The sequence below is a fragment of the Triplophysa dalaica genome, chromosome 25, assembly GCF_015846415.1.
Source record: "Triplophysa dalaica isolate WHDGS20190420 chromosome 25, ASM1584641v1, whole genome shotgun sequence".
Lineage (NCBI taxonomy): Eukaryota > Metazoa > Chordata > Actinopteri > Cypriniformes > Nemacheilidae > Triplophysa > Triplophysa dalaica.
This window is the reverse complement of record NC_079566.1, coordinates 10,986,714-11,013,224: the sequence shown is the minus strand read 5'-3', so window position 1 is coordinate 11,013,224 and position 26,511 is coordinate 10,986,714. Positions and strand designations below refer to the sequence as shown.

Genomic DNA, 26,511 nt, shown 5'->3' with positions numbered 1-26,511 from the left:
ACACGAATTAAAAGATTACGGTTCGTGGCAATTTCACGAATTCCCGTGAGACTGTTGAAATTATTCCTATCTACTGTTATGTTATCTTAATACTTTATTATGCGTCTACATTTAATTATTTTTAAGCCTGCATTGACAGTCCTCACCACCAGAGACCGCTCTCTGCTTCATTTAAAAAAGTGAAAGTGACAAATTAGTCAGATATGGTGACCCACACCCGAAACGACCTCTGCTTTTAACCCATCCAGAGTAGTGAACACGCGTACACCCGTTTCTGTGAGGGTTAGGCTTCATTATCAAAAAATAAAAATCAGTCAATTGATTGGTTGTCTATCAAGTTTTTTGTAGGCTAAACGCTAAGCCCCCTAGACGTTTTTTACGTTCGAATCTTTAACATAACTCGGGAGTAACGAGTCTGTCAGAGAGTGATTCGTTCATTTTGTGTTGACCGCGCATGTGCAACATTGTATCAGAAACATTAATGATTAGTTCGTCTCTCGAGTCATCGTGTCCGAGCCCTTCCGTTCTTTTGTCAAATATTTCCGCAGGCAAACCTGCAAGCCTGTACCGGAGTCTTCGAGTCCGAGTCTTTAACGACGTGACCGCTTCCCGGATCATCAGTATGTGCTTATATGTTGTTTTATAGGAAGAAATATTATAAAATGGTCAAAAGATATGTGCAATAAATATCTTCTCTAAAACGTAGCCTACCGTTCTGTTTTTCTGTAAGTATATTAATAAATGTTTCTTGTTGATTTCTGCATGTGTTTTGAATTTATCTTAATAAATAACTTTTCCATAGGAACTGTGCTGGCAAATTGTAAACTTAAGTAACACAAGCAAAGTCAAACATTTATTTCAAATGCATATTTTACACAAGTGATCTCTTATTAAATAACTGCACATTTAAATGATTTCAATAGCCTATTAATGTACTTTGCTAACCGCATGAGGCTTTTTAGTAAAAAAACAGCAACCTGTAAACCTTATTGCGTGAGTGACTCAAAATTGTTAAAGAATTATAAAAACATAACTTTACAGAAATGCATCAAAAACAAGAGTTACAACTGCATGATTATTCGTAAGGGAAGTCATGAGATAAGTTATTTTTGTATGTAATACATTAAACACGCATCTGTCAAATCACGTGACAAAAGAACGTTCGACTTGAACCCGAAGACTCGGTATGTGAACTAATCATTTATGTTTTCTGTAAATGCAGCCTGTGGGCAAAATAACGAATGATTTGAGCATGACGTCTCTTGTGCTGTAATCCTTTTTGTTTCTTGAACAGGTTTCAGAGTTAATATGGCTATCAGGAAATAATTAAATTAGGCTAGAGTTTCTCAAAACTTGTCCCTGTCTATTTGTTTGTGGGCCAAAATGTGAACAGTCTAAAAGATTCAAAGAAGAATTCACTTTTTTAAAGTCTAGAAGTAAAATAATACTTTAATGCAATATTGAAATAGCCTATATGGTCATAATAAATAACTGAATATGGCCATTTATATTGTAGCTACCATGTTACAATCCCATCCTCCACTAGCGCACTTTACAATGTTTATTGAAAGCTCAGTTTCACAATTTGATCAGCTGGAAAAAATCTCTTTGAAGTAAAACCGACGAAATCGTTCCTATGTACTGTTATGTTGTGGACTCCACTAGTGTTAAACGAATCTTAATACTTTATTATCATTCAATTATGCCTCCACATTTAAATATGTTTAAGCCACCAGAGTTCGCTCTGTCCTACATTTAAAGACAGTTCTTTCACAAAATTGTCTGGTAAAATAATTTAAATCCAACAAATTTTTACTTTTGGGAACATTTGGAATAAATGTCATTAACAATTATGTGAAAATAATGTTTTCTGTGAGGGTAAGGGTAAAGCTTTGTTACATTTAGTTGTATTCAAAATCAGTAAATTGGTGGGTTGCCTAGCATGTTTCCTGTTTGCTAAAACACTTAGACAATTTTGCTTGCGTTTTTGCTTCTGCAACATTTCTGTTGGCAGAAACGTCTTACTCAACAAAATATGAAAAAAATGTGTTAATTGAGAGCTGAGGCTACGAAACACAAAACACAGATGAAACAGATCTCTTGATATTCATATACATTTTCATCTACACAGACACATTCAGAGGATTATGCAGGATTGGGTGACAAACACTTATTGACATTGTGTACAGGTAAAACCATCACAGCACAATTCATGACATATGTACACTCTTTTTAAACTAAGTCCATGCAATTTAAAATGTTTTCTGTAGCTAATTGTAACGTTGTTTAAGCTCATTTATATTATGTAAAAATAAAGCACAAAAAGAATGTCTGATAAAGAGTTTTAGTGCATGAAACATAATTCATTCATGTGCATAATAACAAATTGAACATATGTAGTGAAATGGAAATAGTATTTTGAAGTAAAATCTTTAGAATTTTTTACACAGTGTTGGATTGCAAATATGGGGACATAATAAAACAGAATTTGTTTACATCTACCTTTTGCACATTGTACAGTCGAAGAAAGTTACAATGTAACAAAAAAAGTCTAAACGATGGAGTTTTTGTGTAATTCATGCACCTGTGTACCTTTGTATATGTTTAATTCTTGTTCGTACACATTGAAGTGATATGACAGCAGCTGTGGATCTTTTTTTCCACAAAATAATTTCTGTTTTGCAAACAGAATGGTCTCCAATACAACTGTCCCCCATCACTCCAGTGTCTCCAATGTCTCAACCCACCATGAACAAACTACAATGGACACCGTTTTTTACATCATCATTGTTCTCCTGGGCACAACTGGGAACTCTGTGGTCATCTTGGTGGCCGGCTTCCGTATGAAACCCAATGTCACCAACGTATGGCTGGTCAACCTGGCCATAGCTGACCTGATCTTCTGCATTACACAAGTGACTTCACTTGTCAAAGTTTTGGTTGAATACTGGCCTTTTGGAGACTTTCTCTGCAAGTTAACTGGCTTATTCAAATATACCAACATGTTCTGCAGTGTTTTCCTGCTGGCTGTTATCAGTGTGGATCGAGTGCTCTGCGTGTGGCGTCCGGTGTTCACGAGGAAGAGACGGACGTTGTGTGCTGCTCGTGTGATCAGTTTGTGGGTTTGGATTGTGGCGATTATCTTCAGTTCGCCGTATTTTGTGTATCGCGGGGTCTACACTAAAAATAACAACTTGAGCCAATGCTCATTTAAGGTCAGAACTCTCTGTTTACACAAGTGCTTTCTCTTGATTTGGATGTTAAAGAATTACTGACAAAGTTGATTATTCCTGTTATTTAAAATTTGCAGGTAAGTGTAAAAGAAGAAGAGAAAGAAGGCAGAGAAAATTCTGCTAAGTATGTGTACTTCTACCTTCGTTTCATATGTGGATTTCTGTTACCTTTCCTGGTGATCTTTACCTGTTACACACTAGCAGCTATTGGGATATGCAGGACGCGACTCACTGGAAAAGCGAAACCTCTTCGGATTCTTGCCTTAGTGGTTTTTGCCTTTTTCTTCTGTTGGTTCCCATACCACATCCTAGGTCTTGTTAAGCTAATGAATAAAAAACACTGGTCTGTACAGTTAGGATGGCGCATGGCTTCAAACTTAGCATATTTCAACAGCTGCGTGAACCCAGTGCTGTACTTCTGTATGGGTCTGGATCTCAGTCAACGGTGCAATCAAAGTCTGTTAGCCGTTTTTCACAGAGCTCTTACAGAAGAAGGTCAAACTCTGTCCCAGAAAGGCACTGTGGATGAAAGTTTGAATTCTGTTCCAAAGGCAGATGATGAAGTTCACCACACACCAGTTTCTGTGACTACGGATTAAAAGCATGACATTTTTTATCAAACAAGTGTGCACATTGTGTCACTTTTCATTTGCTGTCAATGGTTGCTGAGCTAAAATTCAAACTAAGCTTATTACTCAAAGACATATCTCATTATTTATCTCATTACATACTGTAAATGCTGTGTTTACAAATTTTAGCTGTTATTTGTCATTTTTTTACTATTACATATGCATGCATGATATTTTTAGTATGTCCTTTGCAATTGTTTTTTATATAATAATTGGTCAACTGTAACTGTTACATTGGTACAAATTGTAAAACATTTTATCTTAATCACAAGGCTAAACTATTAAATGACTTACATTTTTTTATTTTACATTTCATTTTTACATTTTATTTTAGTGAACCCTCTTCTACACACCATATTTTTTCCTTTTTCTGTTTGAAACTACACATTTATGCATTTGATGTTGTATCCAAAGTGTTCTACTGTTATCTACTGTTATGTTATCTTAATACTTTATTATGCGTCTACATTTAATTATTTTTAAGCCTGCATTGACAGTCCTCACCACCAGAGACCGCTCTCTGCTTCATTTAAAAAAGTGAAAGTGACAAATTCGTCAGATATGGTGACCCACACCCGAAACGACCTCTGCTTTTAACCCATCCAGAGTAGTGAACACGCGTACACCCGTTTCTGTGAGGGTTAGGCTTCATTATCAAAAAATAAAAATCAGTCAATTGATTGGTTGTCTATCAAGTTTTTTGTAGGCTAAACGCTAAGCCCCCTAGACGTTTTTTACGTTCGAATCTTTAACATAACTCGGGAGTAACGAGTCTGTCAGAGAGTGATTCGTTCATTTTGTGTTGACCGCGCATGTGCAACATTGTATCAGAAACATTAATGATTAGTTCGTCTCTCGAGTCATCGTGTCCGAGCCCTTCCGTTCTTTTGTCAAATATTTCCGCAGGCAAACCTGCAAGCCTGTACCGGAGTCTTCGAGTCCGAGTCTTTAACGACGTGACCGCTTCCCGGATCATCAGTATGTGCTTATATGTTGTTTTATAGGAAGAAATATTATAAAATGGTCAAAAGATATGTGCAATAAATATCTTCTCTAAAACGTAGCCTACCGTTCTGTTTTTCTGTAAGTATATTAATAAATGTTTCTTGTTGATTTCTGCATGTGTTTTGAATTTATCTTAATAAATAACTTTTCCATAGGAACTGTGCTGGCAAAATGTAAACTTAAGTAACACAAGCAAAGTCAAACATTTATTTCAAATGCATATTTTACACAAGTGATCTCTTATTAAATAACTGCACATTTAAATGATTTCAATAGCCTATTAATGTACTTTGCATGAGGCTTTTTAGTTAAAAAACAGCTGACATCAAATTGATGTTAAGTTTTGATTAGCATTTTCTTTTACATTTTTTAACGCATTGATGTCCTATTCTAGACCAATAAATAATGAAACAACAGAACTTAATGTAAGACATGTTTTATTAAATACAATCAGCTACAATTCCAGAATTTTTAAATGTTCTTAAACCACTAATAAATATAAAATTCTCCTTGAATTACATTTAAATTAAATATGAACATTTAAATTAATATATAAATGTGAAGTGATCTGGAAAAACCCATCACATGACAAAATTGTACATATTACAGGTTTTGATATCATATGAAAGCTCTAAAATTAAATAAAAACAGTTTTGGAAAGGGCTTAATTGCTTTCATATGATACAAAAACCAGTATTTTTTTTTTCACCATGTGATGGGTTTTCCCAGATCATATCCCAAATGAACAGAAACAATTTGCATAAACAATTTGCTAAAGGCCTCAGAATCTCAAAACACATCAATCGCCGATTTCCCCCTTTGTCATCCCATACCCCCACATCTATCGAGAGCAGACCGGAGATAGACATTTTTTTGCTGTATTTTTTTATTTCAGCCTCTGATGCTGAAGGTTTGGACTGCTGTAGTGCATTTAAATGAAGATGAAACCACAATTAGCACTCCTTTTAAGACATTAAAATATACCTAACATTTTTCAGCAACCATCACTTGTACATAGAAGTTAATGCAAGTTGCTGCTCTTAAATGTTTATTTTATTTAAGTTGGTTAACACTAAGATGTGGGGGGCACGGTGGCTTAGTGGTTAGAACGTTCGCCTCACACCTCCAGGGTTGGGGGTTTGATTCCCGCTTCCGACTTGTGTGTGTGGAGTTTGCATGTTCTCCCCGTGCCTCGGGGGTTTCCTCCGGGTACTCCGGTTTCCTCCCCTGGTCCAAAGACATGCATGGTAGGTTGATTGGCATCTCTGGAAAAATTGTCCGTAGGGTGTGAGTGCGTGAGTGAATGAGTGAGTGTGTGTGCCCTGCGATGGGTTGGCACTCCATCCAGGGTGTATCCTGCCTTGATGCCCGATGACTCCTGAGATAGGCGCAGGCTCCCCGTGACCCGAGGTAGTTCGGATAAGCGGTAGAAAATGGAATGGAACACTAAGATGTTCCCAGGTTTAAATAAGTGTCTGTTAAATTTAGAAATGTGCCATTATTAAATATTTAAAAGTTGTTGAATGTTTTAAATGTGTCAGTTTACTAAGATAAGATTTTAATTGAAGCATTACATGTTTAATTTACATAAAATGTAGCATATGTTGATAGATACTACATCCTCTAATCATACAAGAAAAGTAATGTAGTATATGTGTTTTTCCAAACACATATACTAGTATATGTGTAGTACAGTGTTTTTCCAAAGGCCTTCTTCAGCCCTGAGCCATCCATATTCATTGTTGACATCAATCTGTTTGTAAGAATTCTGAAAAAAAAAGACAACCAAATCAGTATTCAATGATTGTTAAGATCATTGAACAATTCAACTAAGTGACCAAAACAGCTGAGAACTAGTTTTAAGAGAAATAACTGGTTAATAGAAAGATTTAACTCTCATTCATATATTTAGAAATGTATTAATAGCCAGTGTACATTTTATAATAGAAAGTTCAGATATTACAACGTATATATACACAAATAAAAACATTTTTCCTTTGAGCACAGTAACAAAAATGGTCATTGAACCAGCTTTTGGTACCTTGTGTGGGCAGGTGCCAAGTCCTGCTTGACACAGTGGACCTTCTACCAGGACATTTTAGAGCACTTCATCAGTGTGTATCAAATTATGAATTATAATTATGGGTATGTTTCGCTTTGTCGCATATCATCGGTAAAGAGATTCAAATGAGGGCATTTTTATTTTATCCGAACATTAATTGCAAAACTAGCAGTACTCGCTGACGTTTCTAAATCGTTAACTCAACGTTACACGCCTAATGGATCTAACGTTAACTCTGTTAATATTACCTCAGAAATCTTCACGGTACTTCTGGCGGGATATTTCAATTCACCAGATTCTAATATATCGCCAAGTCATATATTTTATCAAAACACAATCTTCTAGGTTTTTTACCCAATATAACGTATTTTTTATTTCATGAGATGTTTATTACTCACCTGATAAAAAGCGCCAAGCTTCTCCTATGCTTCGACCGCATAGCAAGCACTGGCCTCTACGCAAGACGTGATGACGTACGTTTCAACGGTCAATTTAGTAAATCCTCCATTTTTTTTTAATAAATTTTATTTTTTCACGTGTATGTATAAACTAATAGGTTATACTACATTTGCATCAAATTTCACATAAAAAATAAATTAATTGTTGTAGTCCATTCACTAACTTCAACTGCTGAGAAACCCGGAAATGTGAAATAGGCCATGGCGCCGTCTACAGGTGGTATTAAGAAATACATAACACAGATATTAAATGGCCATTGTACAGAGAATGAATGGGCATTGTAGGCCCAACATTTTTCTTAATAAAATACATGATTAATTAATGATTATTAGGAACAATTAAGAAAAATAAAAATTTATAAAAAATACTAAAAAAGTTATAAGAGCCCTACCATAGATCAGTTGAAAACAAGAAAATCTAAATAATTTTCAAATATATAGCCTATTTTGTATAAAATATTTTTAGTTTTTGTTCAACAGATATGATTAGAAAAAACTAATGAAAATTTGACTAAAATGAACATGAAGTTGTAATACTGTAAAAATGGTACATACATTATAAGGTATTACAATTTTATGAGTATTTTCAATTACAGCAATGTTTTTCTAATTTTACAGTAATATAATATCACTATGAATAACAAAAATAAGGATACATAATACTTTATGTGGGGTTACAGCAAAAATGCTGCTTTTGTTTTTAATATTTTAAATTGTTAACAATCACTGTTTCCTTTTATTTCAGCATGAGTATTTACATACTTTAAAAAATATGTGTTTTTTACCACAAAAGTTACAGCAGTCCACTTTCATGTACAAATACAACAACTGTTTCAAAAGATGTGACAAATAGATGCATTTTGAGGGGCCAGTTAGAAAAAAATAAACATTATTGCGTAATTGTGACTCAAAACTGTTAAGGAATTATAAAAACATAACTTTACAGAAATGCATCAAAAACAAGAGTTACAACTGCATGATTATTCGTAAGGGAAGTCATGAGATAAGTTATTTTTGTATGTAATACAGTAAACACGCATCTGTCAAATCACGTGACAAAAGAACGTTCGACTCGAACCCGAAGACTCGGTATGTGAACTTATCATTTATGTTTTCTGTAAATGCAGCCTGTGGGCAAAATAACGAATGATTTGAGCATGACGTCTCTTGTGCTGTAATCCTTTTTGTTTCTTGAACAGGTTTCAGAGTTTATATGGCTATCAGGAAATAATTAAATTAGGCTACAGTTTCTCAAAACTTGTCCCTAACTATTTATAAACTTAGTTATGTGGTAATTTGGCTATTAGCATGCAACATGATCATATTCTTCTCTTGAAAGGCATCCTGCTTTACCACCTGGTGTGTTTGAATCTCATGAACAGTATGTGGCTACGGAAGAACCTGCTTTTGCTTCAGGAGAGGCAAGAGTGGAATCAGAAGAAAAGGAATTTGGTTGCTGGAGATATTGCAGTTATTATGGACTCTTTAGCTTCTCGTGGTTCCTGTTGTCTTGGCAAGGTCAATCTGTAAGATTGCCGAAAAAAACAGCATCAATGAAAGACCAATAGCGAAACTTTGTCTTTTGCATGAGATAAGAATGTCTTTTCTAAATAAGTATGGTAACATTTGAGTTCTTTTCTTTTCAAATGTATTTGAATTGTTTTGTTTGTTTATTATTAACAATTCAGGGGTCGGTGTGTAGGAGCCAAACAGTGTTGAGGTGTATTATTTGCATATTAGCCACTGAGTGGCGCTGTTAACACGGTGGTGCATTTTGTATTTAAGTGCCCTAGCAACTGTCGTTAACCAGGTGTTTGTACCGGAAGGGCAAAAGGGATTTTACCGCATTCGCATGAGCAAACGCGAATCGCAACCACGAAACAAAGTAACTCAAAGACATTATAAGTTTCATATGTTTGTACGTAGTATTGAATATAATGCAAAAGAGAAATGGTCTGTTCATTCTTTATGGAGATCAAATAAAGAAGCAAACAACAGTACATAAGGAAAGCGCGTAAACCTAAAATCCCGGGATTGAACAACTCAGTAGTTTAAAGTATAAGACTTAGCTCCTACATTCCGTTCTTATTTATCGACATTGAGTTTAACCCTGCATGTCCAATACTCACCACCAGAGGCCGCTTTTTCCTACATTAAAAACATTAAATGTACTGGGCACCTGAAACTTATTGTATTGGGGACAATTTTTTTCAGAACTCTCTGTTTACAAAAGTGCTTTCTCTTGGTTTGGATGTTTAAGAATTACTGACAAACTTGATTATTCCAGTTATTTAAAATTTGCAGAAAAAAAAGAAGTGGAAGAAAACTCATCAAAGTATGTTTACTACTACATTCGTTTCATCTGTGGATTTCTGGTGCCTTTCCTGGTGATCTTTACCTGTAACACACTAGCAGCTATTGGGATACACAGGACGCGACTCAATGGCAAACCGAGACCTCTTCTATTTGTATATCTTTGTTTTTCTTATCTTTTGTTAAAAAAAGTAAACACAGACAGACACACACACATACACACTATTTACTACAAAGTTCATCATATTTGACTGTATAAAGCTACTGGGAAAGCTTGAGCTACTGAAGGCCTCAGAAATAAATTATGCAAAGATTAAACCACAAGAAAAACAAACGGACACATTATTACATTATAGTCACTTTATGGGTGTGATGTGTCCAGGAAACTTTTGTGGTCATGTCTATAAGCAGATTGTATCCTTCATTTAACTGAGGAGGAGAGTGAGGCTATGTGGAAAAGGTGGTAAGTATATTTTCGCTTGCTTGTCATTTTATGTCTATTTGTTTGTGGGCCAAAATGTGAACAGTCTAAAAGAGTCAAAGAAGACTTTTTTTAAAGTCTAGAAGTAAAATAATACTTTAATGCAATATTGAAGCTTTGTTACATTTAGGTGTATTCAGAATCAGTCAATTGGTGGGTTGTCAAGCATGTTTCCTGTTTGCTAAAACACTTAGACATTTTTGCTTGCGTTTTTGCTTCTGCAACATTTCTGTTGGCAGAAACGTCTTACTCAACAAAATATGAAAAAAATGTGTTAATTGAGAGCTGAGGCTACGAAACACCAAACACAGATGAAACAGATCTCTTGATATTCATATACATTTTCAGCTACACAGACACATTCAGAGGATTATGCAGGATTGGGTGACAAACACTTATTGACATTGTGTACAGGTAAAACCATCACAGCACAATTCATGACATATGTACACTCTTTTTAAACTAAGTCCATGCAATTTAAAATGTTTTCTGTAGCTAATTGTAACGTTGTTTAAGCTCATTTATATTATGTTAAAATAAAGCACAAAAAGAATGTCTGATAAAGAGTTTCAGTGTATGAAACATAATTTATACACGTGCATAATAACAAATTGAACATATGTAGTGAAATGGAAATAGTATTTTGAAGTAAAATCTTTAGAATTTTTTTACACAGTGTTGGATTGCAAATATGGGGACATAATAAAACTGAATTTGTTTACATCTACCTTTTGCACATTTTACAGTCGAAGAAAGTTACAATGTAACAAAAAAGTCTAAACGATGGAGTTTTTGTGTAATTCATGCACCTGTGTACCTTTGTATATGTTTAATTCTTGTTCGTACACATTGAAGTGATATGACAGCAGCTGTGGATCTTTTTTTCCCCAAAATAATTTCTGTTTTGCAAACAGAATGGTCTCCAATACAACTGTCCCCCATCACTCCAGTGTCTCCAATGTCTCAACCCACCATGAACAAACTACAATGGACACCGTTGTCTACATCATCATTGTTCTCCTTGGCACCACTGGGAACTCTGTGGTCATCTGGGTGGCCGGCTTCCGTATGAAACCCAATGTCACCAACGTATGGCTGGTCAACCTGGCCATAGCTGACCTGATCTTCTGCATTACACAAGTGACTTCACTTGTCAAAGTTTTGGTTGAATACTGGCCTTTTGGAGACTTTCTCTGCAAGTTAACTGGCTTATTCAAATATACCAACATGTTCTGCAGTGTTTTCCTGCTAGCTGTTATTAGTGTGGATCGAGTGCTCTGCGTGTGGCGTCCGGTGTTCACGAGGAAGAGACGGACGTTGTGTGCTGCTCGTGTGATCAGTTCGGGGGTTTGGTTTGTGGCGACAATCTTCAGTTCGCCATACTTTGTGTATCGGGAGGTCTACACTGACCAAAACAACTTGAGCCAATGCTCATTTAAGGTCAGAATAGCTTTATAAAATCCCTTGAATGTCATATATTCGCCATATTGTATAATAATAATTTGAAGGTGGCATTTAACAAACATTTTAACCAGCCATTTTGATTATAATTTCTACATAAAACGGTTTTATGAGGTGGCAAAAGTTTTATCAAAGCCATTTAAAAAGATATATTTCTAACTGCATTCATACTAGAAATATTCACAATAGAACAAAGAGAACATCTTTTACCTAAGATAATGATTATAATTCCACTCCATCACAAATTTGCAGAAAACAGAAGAAGCAGATGAAGGAAGTTCAGGAAAGTATGTTTACTTCTACATTCGCTTCATTTGTGGATTTCTGGTACCTTTCCTGGTGATCTTTACCTGTTACACACTAGCAGCTGTTGGAATACGCAGGACGCGACTCTGTGGCAAATCAAGACCTCTTCGCATTCTTGCTTTACTGGTTTTGGCCTTTTTCTTATGCTGGGCCCCATACCACATCCTTGGTCTTATAAAGCTGAAGAATGAAAGCCACCCAGCTGTAAAGCTGGGATGGCGTATGGCTTCAAACTTAGCCTATTTCAACAGCTGTGTGAACCCAGTGCTGTACTTCTGTATGGGTCTGGATCTAAGTCAATGCTGCAATCAAAGTCTGTTAGCCGTTTTTCATAGGGCTCTTACAGAAGAAGGCCGAACTCTGTCCCAGGACAGCACCCTGCAGGATGAACGCTTGAATTGTGTTTTAATGGCTGCTGGTAGAGTTCATCACATACCTGTGTCCATGACTATACTTTAAGTATGTCCTTTTTTTTAAATAAGTGTGCTGCCAGAATCAGTTTAATTTCCTATGAACGTTTTGTTCAAAATAAAAATTAAAGTAAATAAAAAATTTGTGCAACAGTTTTTAATATGTAATGTTTAAATAGCATCCCATGCAAGACTGGAAATACTGTATACGATTTTCGCAGGACTAAAATGCAAGGCAAACTATGATAGTGTTTTATTTTGTGTTATGTTTTGACCACATTTATTACATAATATTGTTTTTCGTCTTTCTCTATTTTGTAAAGGCAATATGTCTAATTTGATGTCAAGGTTGAAATTTAATGAAACCTTTATGCTTTTCACAACTTCTACTTTCTGCACTTTTACATGTGTGCATTTGGCAGATTATGTTTTCCATAGTGACTAACAGTGCTTTTAAGGTACACGATGTATTCAGATGTGTGTTCTTGTAAAGCATCCCATAACGTTAATATTGCACCGTCTGTCAAGCTTTATGATTTTTTACCATCATGCCATTGCCATTGCACAACATCTCTGGTGCAATGAAACTAAACCACTGATGAGGTCCAAAAAACTAAACTATGGCCAAACTTCTGCATTTATGGTAAGCATGGTGAAAAATAAGTGAACTTGTATTAATAATACGTAGAAACTATAATTACTATCAACCAAAAAACAAGCACACAAACAATTGAATAATTTCTACTTTAAAAAAAAAAAAAGTTTTTCTTAAATTAATTTAAAGTTCAATTAATTTCTATTAGAAATGTTAAACAGTAAATTGAAATGACTTAAAGTCACAGATTATTTAATAATAACATGTTTTCAGTGGCATGCACACTAGATTCACACTGTCTTTATCACAGGATGTAACGCCTTTACGATATTCACAAAAAATAAAGGTGCCAGACTGACACTTCTGACTTCAAGATGCAATAAATGCTTTAACAAGCAGAGGAGATGCCGCACCAAAGGCGTAATCATAAACAAAACAAAGTCATAATATTACACAATATGTACACCATCAAAAAATGTGGACAGAATCTGTAAAAGATTTGATCATTCATCACAATATATATGGATTCATCGGAAGCATACGTCTGGCCCCAAGTCAACTACCTCTCTGTGGTCACAACTATTTATTTTATATTTATAATGATGTTATTGTATGTTAATTGTATTAAATAGAATTAAAACTACTCAACAGTTAGTGATTCTTTGCTGAGGTCTACCAGAAGTTCAGTTTGGGCCACATAACGTTTGTTTATGTTGTTTAGTCGCTAAAACCGTCTACACTTTGTACAAAGATCAAGAGAGTCCAAAATTTGGTTTGATGTGAAATTTTATTGAAAAAAATATGAAAGGTGAAATGAATACTTTGAGAACTGATGGGTACAAAAGTTTACAAATGCTATTTTCAGATCCTTGAAGTGGTGATATTTCACTATATTCCTGCAGTATGTTAATGCACTAAACTGTATTGTAAACATTTTCAAATATTTTTATACTGTAAAAGTCCTGATGTTGGTGGAGCTATGAAATGTTTACTCGCTTTGCTTCTTCAGCGACTTCCAACCACTCTCCTTGATTCATACGTTCTGTGGGCACACATGTATAATATCCCTACAACAGACAATTGAAAATCATTGAATCAGTTAACTTTGCAAATTAAAATGTGAATTCTTGTTTTTGCAATATTTTGAAAAACAATGCGTTCAAATTGTCTATAAACACAATTTTATGAAGTTTAATTGGCTATAATGCCTAATGCACCCTAAGCAAAAATTAAACTGTATTCTCTCACCTGCAAAGAACGTCATAAGCATGGCCACCCAGCCTAGTATGTAGGACCAGGAAAAGCGCCAGTCTCCAAAGCGCTTGCCCAGGAAGCTTAGGGTTACACCAGTGTAGATTGCCATAGCAAGCAGTGCAAATATAGCTGAATAAAATGAATATACAGAAGGGTAGATTGAGAAAAAGCATAAAGAAAATTTGATAGAGATATAAAAGAAGATGTACAGCACACAGAAAAATTGCCTGCGTGTGACTTACTGGAGATGAAAAACAGGATGCTTGCAGCAAAGGAGCGACTGAACCTCTCAAAGGCAGAAAAATGGGTAAATGACAGAATGCCTGCCATGACGCCAGCAAAGCATGCTATTCCCGACAGGATCATGAATGCCCGGGTGGCATTCCAGTATGCTGCTGACACAGAAAGGAAATGTATCACTAAAACCTCAAGAGACAGAATACCCTTGTCAAACACTTTCTTGTTTTGATAACAGCTTTACCAATTCTTGGTTTTTAATTATTTGAATTGATCTTTGAAAAACTGCCCCTGTAAAATCACCTTGAATGAACCAAAGCACAGCTCCTGTAATCTGAGTTGTCATCTTATGAGACTGGGGGGACAACTTTGAAGCACCTGTAGAACACGACTGTGTTCAGACAATACAAACCAATGCGAGGTGCTCAAATGATGAAAAGGAATAAACCGCTGCCATCTACTGGCTCCTTCTCTAAATATTGATATTGAATTGTTTGAAAGAGGCACTAACCCTAAAATTACCACAATCACATGTTCTTGTTGTTGTTATTATTAGACAGCTGCACCTTTTTAACAAAGGTGTTATAAACTTACGTGGTAAAGGCCAGCTCTTTCACCATCATTTTATTATTTCAATGCATTTTGCTTTATCACAGGTGCTCAAATATTTGTTTTTATTGGAATTAAAAAGGGTCTAGATAAGGTATGCACGTACTTAGTTTATAGAGCAAAAATATATATAGTTTTATTAATTTGTTAGTTTTGTTTGACCCACACAGATACATTTGCACTTACCAATACTTGCAGTCTGCATGTAGCACTTGTTGGCCATGCAGTACCTCCACAGGCCCTGGTGGGCATAGCTGCCTGAGAGACGATACTGCATCCAATAGTCGGTCGCCGTGGAGACCACAATTAGGATGTTCCCCAAAATGGCACAGAACAGGCCGCCGCCCATGAAGCTGTACATCCTGAATCGTATACAGAAAGGAAATATAGATAGAAGCCAACCTGTGCTGTATTAAAAGAATACTCACCCCAAAATGAAAACTATATCATGACTAACTTCCTCAAAGTTGTTCCAAACCTGTAAAAATTTGTTTGACACAAAGAAAGATATTTGGAGAAAAAAAATATACCCAAACAGTTAAGGGGCACTATTGACTAGAAGGGGAAAAAACTATGGTAGTCAAAAGTGCCCCAGAACTGTTTTGTTTCCAGCATTCTTCAAACTATCTTTTGTGATCAACCGAATAAAGAATTTTAAAAAGTTTTGGAGCAACTTGAGAGTAAATAAATGATGAAAGAATATTAAGTTTTTGGGTGAACTATCACTTTAACTCGTCTCTTTACTGAGACAGATTTATCATCATATGCTCTACATAAATCATTTTATTTCATTCTAGAAACGTTTTAGAAAGATTTAATTTTTTATATGCCTGCCCTTTAAGTCATAGAGTCTTGAAGCCTATCTCACAGAAACATCAACATATAAATTATTAATAAAGAATTTGCCACATTGGACCTTCAATCGTGAGACATTTAATCAAATGCAGCAATATAATGTTAAAATAGATTAATAATGTACAAAAATATGCTCGTTTCTAAAAATGAGATAATTCTTAATGAGGGAAAACAGATTCATAAAATGCTTTAACAGCCATGCATTTAATGTACCAAAATGCGTTCAGTGCACTGAATATTCAGTATTGTATTAATATAATAATTCCTTACCTTATTTTTCCTAGTGTAAAATCCCGCTTTGTTTATCCTCGAAGAGAACGAGGGAGAATGGAGAGGTAGAGAGCGATGATAGGGGGTAAGAGGGAAATACACATAAAGAACCTGCCTCACAGAATTCCTAACTCAACCTCTGTTACCCTTTTTGTTGATGGTGGCAAAATCCTTTAAATGCTCTGTCCATGAAACAAATACACTTGAACTAGTTATGGAAGGGGCCCTGGTGTACCAGTGTGTATGTATTATGTCCATGGTTTTGCTTTTGTTTGAAGAGTGGACCGTTGCACTTATTCAAAGTATTGTTGTGGTGCAGTTGTCAATGCAAAATGCTGAGTTCCTGCTTTTCTTTGGGGGGGGGGGGGTTAGGTTTTATACCTTTTGTGAACAGTGCAATATTCCCAATGTTCCCCACTTCCAAAAATAGAGTTAAATTATACAATGAGGATAATGTTTATTTACAATTTAGCGGACACAATCTCATTCTTTGCCATAACATTTGATGATAATTGTACATGCACATTTTATTATATATTAAAATCCCATTAGTATTAAAATGATCACTCTTTATTATGTCAGTTAAACTATGGTTAATTTTTCTAGGGGCAACTTAAGTTCTTCTATTAAGGTTTTCACATGCTATCCTGAGTGGTTAAAGTATGTTTAAAAAAACATTATGTAGTCACATACAATAGGTTAAGCAACACGTCTGTAAGCCTTGTGCGTTGCAACAGCTCAGTTTGCCATTCAGCCTCGTGTCCAGAAGAACGGAAGTTCAGAAAAAAACGCTTTTTCTAGACGGATCTTTTTTACGCATGTATAACATTTATTATATAAAAACATTAAGGTAGAAAAGATCAACAGTTGGTCAGATCACGTTAGAGATTAATTGTCCGGTTCCTCTTCATTGCCCTCCTTTCGTGTCATGTGGTTTGACCAAAATCCGGATTGGATCTCGGGGGTCACCTGAGAAAATCACCACTCGTCATATTTCTGATTCCTTGTTTCCTTGTGTTGATGTGTCCAACGAAAAGCCATTTATTTTGTGGGTGCACTGTATGTTGATGTTACACACGACCAGGGTGTAAATCTTTACGAAAACGCAAGGTAAGATCACTTCAAGATTTAATATGCGAATATGTTCTTTAATGGAGTATTTTAATAGCGCAAGACTTCGATTTCACAATTTAGCATTAAACCTTACTATAAGTTACCAACATAAGCTTACTTCTGTCTCTCCTTCTACAAGGTTTTTGTCAAACAAACGATTTTAAAAGTACGCACAACCAATCCACGCTGACACCTGTCCATCAAATAATACGTATTTTCTGAAAAATAAAAGCATTTGATCTCTTTATAGTTCCAACACTCCACTCCGCGTCTTATTAACGGCAGTTCCGTAATAGTGCAGCGGAAAGCCTGCGGATGGATACATCAATGTTTCTTAAAGCTATATGCCACGAGCAAAAATAAGGCGAAAACGAGCTATAGCATAACTCGAGTTTGTTACTAAGATTTAACCCATAAACCAAACGATTGAAAAACGACTCAACAGGTCGAAGACTCGCCTCCATCGAAAGGCGGGAGGGAGTAACATACGCAACAAAGCCGCGAAGTGCGCGAACCAATGCAACTGAGTGAGCGCAACGACAGGAACACCTTCCGTCTTCCTCCACCGCGGTCTCCATTTTAACTCCTCGCCCAGCCTGCACCTCACGTGTCCTGGACTGTCTTTCTCACATGACCCGTGTGTTTGTCCCCGTGATCAGCGCTTCCATCTCCCGTATTTCAAGTGTCGCTGAATATTGCAATTTAAAATCCGCTCGCCTTCATGGATATGCTCGAACAGAGCTTGGACACCTCGACGAGGTGAGAGCGCGTTCTTTATGCGCGGCCACATACAGGCCCCAGTCAACCATTTTCTTTTCTCTTTTTTACACCCGGGCAGTTAGCGATCATCTTTTAAGTTTATATTTTTGACTATTGTTAAGTTTCGTGCATGCCATTTATATGCTAAGTTAAACGTAAGACGCGATCATTACGACGAAAAATAACGTATCAAACCCGTTTAAATGAAGCCGGTCGACATATTTATATCAGTATTAGCCCGGTTGCTAATTTGATTATTTTTATCTAGCATTAGTTATTGAAAAAATATCACCATCCTAGCCGGTATACTATCTTGCTTAATATGCATTATTTAAGGCTTTCTTTTCTTTATTTGGTAAAATATCCATTTAACCAATAATTTTGAGCTCTTTTTGTCGCGTTGACTGGTCTCTAAAAGATGTTTAGCAGTTTAATGCATTATATTCCCTTCGACCTGCAGCCGACCTTTCGTCTTTTTTTCTATCTTAAAGCTTTTGTTTCTGTATTCTCGGATTATTTCTTTGAATTCGTTATGATGTTTATATATATAGTTAATCCATTTTCTCTTTTTTGTAGCTTATAATTATTTTAGTTTTGTTTAGCAAAAGTGGTCAGTCTGTGAAGGGAGGGGCGGGGCGTTCTCCGTCTGTTTCAAGTTTGTGGAGCAGAAATATTTTGGGCTGCTCAAATATGACAAAAATCATAATCACGATTATTCCGCCCGATATTGAGATCCATTTAATTTAACACGATTACTCGTTAACTTTAAAACAAAATATAAAGATAAAAAACTTGGCTTTTAAACTGTTAATTCAACTGCAATATACATGTAAAGAAATAGCACAGCTGAACCACTGTAAAGGAAAAGGGTGCACTGAGGATTTATACCACAAGAAAAGAGATGATCCTTGCAAAATCGTTTTACATTTAAAAAAATAATTTGATTGAAGGCCAAAATGAACTATTACGATTATTTTTCGACTAGTTGCACAGCCCTAATCGGAATATCCTATACGCACACCTATAATGTATTCAAATCGATTTTTTTTTTTTTTCTTTGTAAACATTTGCCTGTTTTATAAACATTTGCGTTAGGGCTGGTAAACATATACCTCTTGATTGTATCCTCAAAATAGACTTCTCTCAAAGAATAATTGATTTCATAATATGACCTGAAACTCTTTTTTTTTCAGTCACGAGAAACAGGAAACTGAGGAGGTTGTTCAACTGCAGGAAGGTAAGTTAAAAGAAGTATGTCTAAACTTATCTATTGTGCATCTCTAAGCTTTGCATAATAAAGATGAAGGTTATTCCAGTGAATATGTGAAAGAATGAGAAGATATCATAGGACGACATTTCTTGTGCATTTCTCAGCAGTGGGGGTGGAGGAGCAGGCGGCGGTTACCATAGCTAGTGTCCAGCAGGCAGCTGCATTTGCAGACCACAATGTTCAATATCAGTTCCGCACAGAGAACAGCGGTGGACAGGTCAGTGTGAACTTTAACCTTTCTTCTAAGGGGGGTGTAGAGGATCCAGGGTTCAAACTGGGGTGACTGTCATAAAACACCTCCGGGAGCTCTGTGTCCCTTTAATGGCTCTCACGAGAATCTCTTTAAAGGCTTTGTAATCCAGTAGTGCTTTATATTTGTATACCACTTTCAGTGCAAGGTTTTTGTAGATTTAATCTTAATCAGTACATGTTAAATAATGCAAACAATTATAACTACGATACAAATAGCTATATCGTGGTCACAAATAGAGCGTAGACATACATAGTTTACACACAGCTCAGAGGTGACCTTTATGTTTACCCCTGCTCTTGGATTCTGTAGGTGACGTATCGCGTGGTCCAGGTCACAGAAGACCATTTGGATGCAACAGGAGACGGAGGGGCTGCGGTCAGCGTGGTGTCCACGGCTGCTTTCGCGAATGCACAGCAGGCAGTAGCACAGGTATTTATTTGGTTTAAAAGAAAACTTAATTTCAAAATTGGGTTATTTTTTACTCACCCACATCAACATGCTTTAAGACCTCCCGGTGTCTTCTGAACACAAATAAAGCTACTTAAGGTGACATCCGAGAGATTTCCAGGCCTCCCTATCATGGTTATAGTTGTTGTCAAGGTACTATAGTACTATAGACATCGTTAAATGGGTCCATCCGCTCATAGTGGCTTCATTTTTGAACCGACGTGAATATTTTATGTGCAAAAAGAACCTAAATAATGACTTTAATCGATGTATTCTACCCTGTCTTGTCAGTTTATGGTGTGCTTTCTCGAGAGCACTTCGACACATGCGCATTCGGTGGGGGCAGACGGCTGCGTTCTGAATGACAACCAGGAAGCGCAACTCTGTGTTTACAAGCAGACGCATATTGTATATAAGCTTATCTTCGCATAATGTCTGATGATTTCGATATTTAGGAAGACTTTTTTTCCCCAACCCAATGCGACGAAGGGCTCTCGTGAACACGCACCACTGACAAGACAGAGGAGAATATATCGATTAAAGTCGTTAATTTAGATTGTCGTCGCTTCAAGTTTTTTTCAATTGAGCCACTATAAGCGGCGGACCAATTTACCGATGTCTTTTGTAATTTTCTGGACTTTGACAACAATAATAACCATGATGTCTATGAAGAGTCCTCGAGATCTCTCGGATGTCACCTAAAATATCTTTATTTGCGTTCCGAAGACGCTCGTAGGTCTTAAAACATGTTGAACGTCATGTGGGTGAGTAAAAAATAAAATGATTTTGAGCTTAAAATTTTCCTTTAAGCAGACCGATAGCAAGCAGACCTCATAGTTGGTCTTTTGATATTCATGCCTTCATTGAGAATGGTTATTAGGCAGACCTAGATGGCATAAAATATATAACTAAAGCAATAGTGTAATAATGTGTAAAAGGAATATGTTCCTCATTGAGTCTTTTTTTTTAGGCTGTTATCCAAAACCCTTTCAGTAATGGGGGCAGTCCAGGGGGGGATACGGTGGGTGGAGAAACACGCTTCGCCTATTTTCCAGCAGCGACTGTCAGTGATGGTACGGCTGTGTCAGTGCAGGCCACGTCCGATCCAAACCTCACACAAGGAGGTCAGTTTTTGTATATGTTTTGAATATTTATTGTCAGATTTTTCATGTTTTCTGTAAACAAAGCACAACAACAACAACAACATCAACAGAATAACAAAGAACAACAGAGCTGCAAGATAAAATTAACAGTGTGTCTTGGATGAATGTAAGGAGGTCAGTTTTCAAACAGCGTTTGCCATTCGCTCTATTAGAAAGTGTTACCAACCTCTCAAGAGATACATGTAACTTCTGAAGATGTGCACTTCCTTGCATTTTCATTACACTTTGTCTTTCACAGTTTAATAATTATGTTATAGCTGTTGCGCTCACGGTGTTATGACCATACAATTATGCTATTGGTATATGTTTGTATGCTTATTTGTTATTGTATTGTATTGTTTTTGATATGACCTACCCCATGTGAGCCCATGCTGATTAGATCTTTTTTTACTTTGTTTTAGGTCAGTTTTACGTGATGATGAGTCCACCAGATGTTTTACAAACTGGCACACAACGCACCATCGCACCACGTACACAGACTTACGCCTCGTAAGTACTAATCACGGGTGTGCATGGCTCAATCCTCCCTTTGAGAGGACTGCTAGTACATGACAACTTGGGTCCTCTTTGCGTTTTGCAGATGCTGATTTGAACTGAACTTGTGAATAGATTTGATAAACGAGAAATGCTGTTTGCCATGAAATAATATTATACTTTCTGTTGTGGTAGTCCTTGCGGACTGCAGGCGAAAGCAAACAATGGTGCTAAACTAAAGACTCTCATCCAAAGCAGTTTTTTTTTGTTATAATAATTTGATAAAAATGTGTGAATGTGTTGGTTGACGGTGCCCTTCTGCTAAATCAAGATGAAGGAATCGCTGATGTGATTTTTTTTTTTTAGTTAAAAATCTAATTCTTATGCATAGTCGGTCAGATTGAGATATGTCATACAGTTGAATTTAAAATAAGTTTCGATTGAAATGAATTCATATGTCCCAATCAATTTGAATGCTAACGTTTTCACAAAATTAAGAACATAAAAAAATCAAACAAGTTTGTCCCACTTGCCTGCCATCCTCAGAGACCTCGGTGAACATGAGACTCTTCAACACAGCAGATCAGACTGGTGAGGAAGACCTTTTCATATCCCCTCCACATTACCCCCTTCAGCTGCCAGTCTGTCCTGTTCCTCTAGTTACCACTGCACTAGCCCACTCATCGCTAGCCAGCAGTTGGCCTTTTTATTCTGTTTAAGTGTAGTTGTGTTGGGCGTTTGGATTTCTTTCTTGTTTCAAAATTACCTTGTCTTTCAGAAGTTATATGTTGGATAAATAACAGGTTAAATCTTCTTTTTAGGCATTAAGTACAAATCACAGATTTCATGAAAGCAAATACTGTGATTGAATTGTTTGAGGTTGTGCTTTAAAACACAGATTTTTAATTTAATGTTTGATTTTGATCATTTGGATGGTCTCAGGGGTGTTAAATTAGGAGAAGGTGTTTTTTGTAGCTAAACAGCGCAGAAGCAAGCTGATCACTGTGCTGTCTATTTCTCTTTCCTCTTTTTTTACACAGGAAAATTGATGGGCCCCGGGCACCTCGTGATGAGAGAAGGAGAGCACAGCATAATGAAGGTGAACTAATACATTACTCACAGCTACAAAAAGGTTCAATAAATGTATTTGTGCAGGGAAACAATACAGACTTATACATTTGCCTTGTTAGCCAGTGTTCACAAATGGCATTGTTGCTTAAATCATGAAAGATTGTTGTTGTATTCCATAATAGAGTCAGGTTGTTGGTGGAGAGGTTTTTAATAAAGATTTAAGAGATTTATGACATCTAACAGTATTTGACTAATTCTTAATTCAGATTATTGATGGAAGTCTGTACATCAATTTGTAATGTTGAAATGTTTCATGTGCTTGCAGTGGAGAGAAGAAGAAGAGACAAAATTAACAACTGGATTGTCACGCTATCTAAAATCATCCCAGACTGCAATATGGATAATACCAAAACAGGAGCGGTACGGAATGTGCACTTATGTGGATACTTATGTGTGTATACTTGTCTGCTCATTTTTTATTAATTCTTTGTTGTCCATTGTAGAGTAAAGGAGGCATCCTGTCTAAAGCCTGTGACTACATTAGAGAACTCCGCCAGACTAACCAGAGGTTACAGGAGAACTATAAAGAAGTGGAGAGAATACAGGTGGATAATGAGCTACTTAGACAACAGGTAAATCTGTCTGTTGCTGGACATACTGTGAGCTCCAAAAGTTTAAACAATGAATTTCTTAGTAGGTGGTAATTTGGTGTTTACTGGCTAAATTTTGATAGGTAGAAAGGATAGTATCCACCACAAGTTTGTGCAAAAATATTGTTATCAGCATGATTTGAGAATCTGTGGTTGGACTTCATATTTGCTAAATATAAAACAATATGTTTTTATTTATGGATTATGTAATGTTGGAGTAATGAATGACAATTACTGCAGATTTTTGCAGTATAATATAATCATGTTATGTGTTGTTTTTTAGATTGAAGACCTAAAAAATGACAACGCACTGCTCAGAGCTCAACTACAACAGCATGGCCTGGAAATCAGCGAAACTACATCACAGTGACAAAAAAAACATTCACCAGTTAAAGAGACTCTACAGCAAAGCTCAAAGCGGATTCAAAACCCCTAAAGACTCACTCGCTCGCGTCTCATCACAGACACTTCAGTAGGATATGAATGCCTATGTTACACAGACAGAAGACTTTGACAGTAGTGAAAATGTACCTGCTGTAAAAGCACACTTAGGTCTCACCTTCACTCCCGTGAGAACTAGAGAACCTGAACTCACTCAGTATGGAACTACCCGCTTCCAAGAAGTATCCGGCTTTCCACAGATCCTTGTCCTATTTTGAATTTTCATAACTAATTATATGCCTGCTCATGCCTAATGGTCAACTTTTGTTTTGTTTAAACGCCTTTGTGACAGAAGGTATTTTTTGAAGGGTTTGTTTGGTATTGTATTTATTAGCTTTCGAAAGTTATTACACAGCAGGTATACAAAACCGTTGCATTTGGCTTAAACCTGAACTGTCAACCGCAACAAAGTTGTCATGCAGCCTAAAATAACAGGTTTTTTTCTCTACTGCAGTCTCCCTTTTTCAGATTAGGGATCGATGTACAATAATCAGATTTTAGTGGCACATCAGGACTGATTTACAATTTGAGTTTGCTAAAACTGTAAACCAAGGTACATATAGAACTTCAATTATAATAGAGATGGACAAGATAATGGCTAAACTGTATGTGTGTGACATTGTCTACAGTTTTCAGAGTTATTGCACTGTGATTTAGTGAAGGCAAAACAAGTAGCTCAGGGTTTGAGATGCAGGCTCTGGATCCCCCTTACCTTGTAACCCTGCACTTTTTGCCCTTTTGGGTTCACACGCCGAGATACCTAAACGTACTGTATATATCATGTATTTCAACAAGTTATTCTTAAGTCAATGAATGAACTCTCCACATGCAAAGAAATGTACTTTATAAGTCAGATTTCCCAATTTAGTTAACCGTTTTGGAAAAATAAAATGGAAGATGCGCAATAAACATGGGTAAAGTTTTAGTTCACTTTGTTGTAGCTTATCTTCCATCTTATTCTTTACTTTAAAACAACATCTTGATGTTTTGAAAGACTAAAACTTAAGAGATACGATAGAAAAACAAAAGTCACAAAATTGTAAGAATGAGTGTGACTGTCTGACAACTCGGGGTATTATGGCAATTCTAGTTAATGCTATGCATACAGAAAATGAACGTAAACTAACACCTTTACTTTCTTGTTAATTGAAGTCTCTACCTGTTTACCTCGTTAGGTTTTAAAACCAATTCAGGCCTGTGATATTCCTTTCAGAGGTAGCTAGAGGGTTAAAAGGCTTGAATAATGCTGTGTAGTGTGAGTAAAAACTTGTTTTGACTGTTTACCAGCACTTCTCGTTGGATGTGGCTAAAGCACCATCTTTTCAATTTAATTGTATTTCGTCTTTGTGTATTTCAACCATATACAAAATTACCACTTTTACAAAAATAGAAGCAAAAGCGTTTAACCTAAAACAATCTGTGATCATAACCAGTGAGGCATTGAGATTCATATATTACACACCAATCCAGATATTAAACAGACAATTGCTCAGATTTTGTCTCCTCTTTCTCGCAGTATGCCTACTAATGCTGTAATTGAATGACTGTTGATTTATAGAGTAAAGATTCGTACAGTCTAATGCACTGGTGCTGTTAATTTCAGATGACAGGAAATGAGTGGGCTATTCCTGAAGGAGATGTGTGGTTATTTAATTCAGAAACCCCGAGCATGACGTTCTTACCACTGAGCTGGGTTCTATAAGCTATACAATACATTTGCTTTGTTTATACTTACTGACTGTTGTTGTTAATGTATGTACTTATATACAAGACAAACCCAAGAATTACAATAAGTAGATTTTTCTTTAAAACGAAATTCTGAAATAAAATGTAAATAATTTATATTGTGTACTGGAGTATTTATTCTAATATATTGCTTGCCGTTTATCAGTGCAATTTAGGTTGTGAGCAAATCAACATTGCACGTTTTGTTGCTTTGGTCCTGCAATGTGCGGTACACGATAGAGCGCTTTGCGGAAGTCTATATATGGACATGATCTCTTACATCAAACTAATTTGAATACAAAAGCAGCTCAGTCAGGAAATACTCTGGTGGAGTTGCGTTGTTGTATTTTGAGCTGAGTGTTTGGTAAGAACAATCTAATATTTATCTTTTTAGAGATAAAGTACTAATACTAATAAATACTAATGTTTTTCTCTATCATATCGACCAGCTAGAAATCACTACCCACAGGAATGACAACATCCCAAAAGCACAGACTCTTCTGTTCAGAGCCAATGGGAGATAAATCTGTGTATACACTTCCTGGCATTGGTCCTGTGTTGGGCGGACGACTAGAGAAGATCGGAATATTCAAAGCGAGGGACGTCTTGGGGCGTTTCCTGGTCTTGGGGATGGATGAGTGGATGTATAAGAGCTGGCTTAGAGACTCGTGTGGGGCAAATGCAAAGCAACAGAATGATTGTTACAACTGCCTGAAGGAATGGACAAACAATAATTTGTAATGAGAATCTGTAACTCTCCATCACTTTACAATCTTTGTTTCAGATTGTGAATGAGGTTTATGGATTTGATGGCCTTAGTGAAACGTTTTGCTTTTATTTGATGTATTGGATTAATGTGAAAGTTATTACTTTTTAAATCTTTGTCTTAATTAGTTCTTATTAGATCTTTGTCCTTCTCCTTAAAGGAATGGTTTATTAATTATATAGTATTTTTATTATGGTGGCA

The 26,511-nt window shown here is 36.2% G+C and overlaps 4 protein-coding genes across 8 annotated transcripts; 3 read left to right on the top strand and 1 right to left on the bottom strand.

Moving 5' to 3' along the window:
* The first annotated feature begins 634 nt into the window (after positions 1-634).
* LOC130415903 (C3a anaphylatoxin chemotactic receptor-like) lies at positions 635-3,908 on the top strand. Its single transcript, XM_056741906.1, has 4 exons — positions 635-725; positions 2,132-2,189; positions 2,690-3,215; positions 3,311-3,908. Exons 3-4 carry the CDS (start codon positions 2,691-2,693, stop codon positions 3,830-3,832), a joined length of 1,047 nt encoding a protein of 348 aa, XP_056597884.1. The 5' UTR covers positions 635-725; positions 2,132-2,189; position 2,690; the 3' UTR covers positions 3,833-3,908.
* Positions 3,909-11,168: 7,260 nt separating this feature from the next.
* LOC130416138 (C3a anaphylatoxin chemotactic receptor-like) lies at positions 11,169-12,407 on the top strand. Its single transcript, XM_056742237.1, has 2 exons — positions 11,169-11,621; positions 11,895-12,407. The coding sequence occupies exons 1-2, from the start codon at positions 11,169-11,171 to the stop codon at positions 12,405-12,407; spliced, it is 966 nt and encodes a 321-aa protein (XP_056598215.1).
* A 1,429-nt stretch (positions 12,408-13,836) lies between these two features.
* lim2.4 (lens intrinsic membrane protein 2.4) lies at positions 13,837-17,286 on the bottom strand. 3 transcript variants are annotated; one of them, XM_056741290.1, is made up of 6 exons: positions 16,179-17,286; positions 15,240-15,415; positions 14,748-14,822; positions 14,450-14,599; positions 14,202-14,336; positions 13,837-14,020 (listed from the first exon to the last, which is right to left on the bottom strand). In XM_056741290.1, the coding sequence occupies exons 2-6, from the start codon at positions 15,412-15,414 to the stop codon at positions 13,959-13,961; spliced, it is 597 nt and encodes a 198-aa protein (XP_056597268.1). In that variant the 5' UTR covers position 15,415; positions 16,179-17,286; the 3' UTR covers positions 13,837-13,958. The 3 variants fall into 3 exon arrangements, with proteins under 3 accessions (XP_056597268.1, XP_056597269.1, XP_056597270.1); XM_056741291.1 differs by lacking the exon at positions 14,748-14,822 and having other exon boundaries at positions 14,450-14,602; positions 15,240-17,286; XM_056741292.1 differs by lacking the exon at positions 14,748-14,822 and having other exon boundaries at positions 15,240-17,286.
* A 46-nt stretch (positions 17,287-17,332) lies between these two features.
* usf2 (upstream transcription factor 2, c-fos interacting) lies at positions 17,333-25,661 on the top strand. Of its 3 annotated transcripts, none has more exons than XM_056741288.1 (11): positions 17,333-18,050; positions 19,244-19,287; positions 19,428-19,537; positions 19,883-20,002; positions 20,991-21,144; positions 21,585-21,672; positions 22,204-22,248; positions 22,698-22,756; positions 23,054-23,148; positions 23,232-23,360; positions 23,662-25,661. In XM_056741288.1, exons 1-11 carry the CDS (start codon positions 18,013-18,015, stop codon positions 23,746-23,748), a joined length of 969 nt encoding a protein of 322 aa, XP_056597266.1. In that variant the 5' UTR covers positions 17,333-18,012; the 3' UTR covers positions 23,749-25,661. The 3 variants fall into 3 exon arrangements, with proteins under 3 accessions (XP_056597266.1, XP_056597264.1, XP_056597267.1); XM_056741286.1 differs by having other exon boundaries at positions 17,338-18,050; positions 19,425-19,537; XM_056741289.1 differs by lacking the exon at positions 22,204-22,248 and having other exon boundaries at positions 17,341-18,050; positions 19,425-19,537.
* The last annotated feature ends 850 nt before the right edge of the window (positions 25,662-26,511 follow it).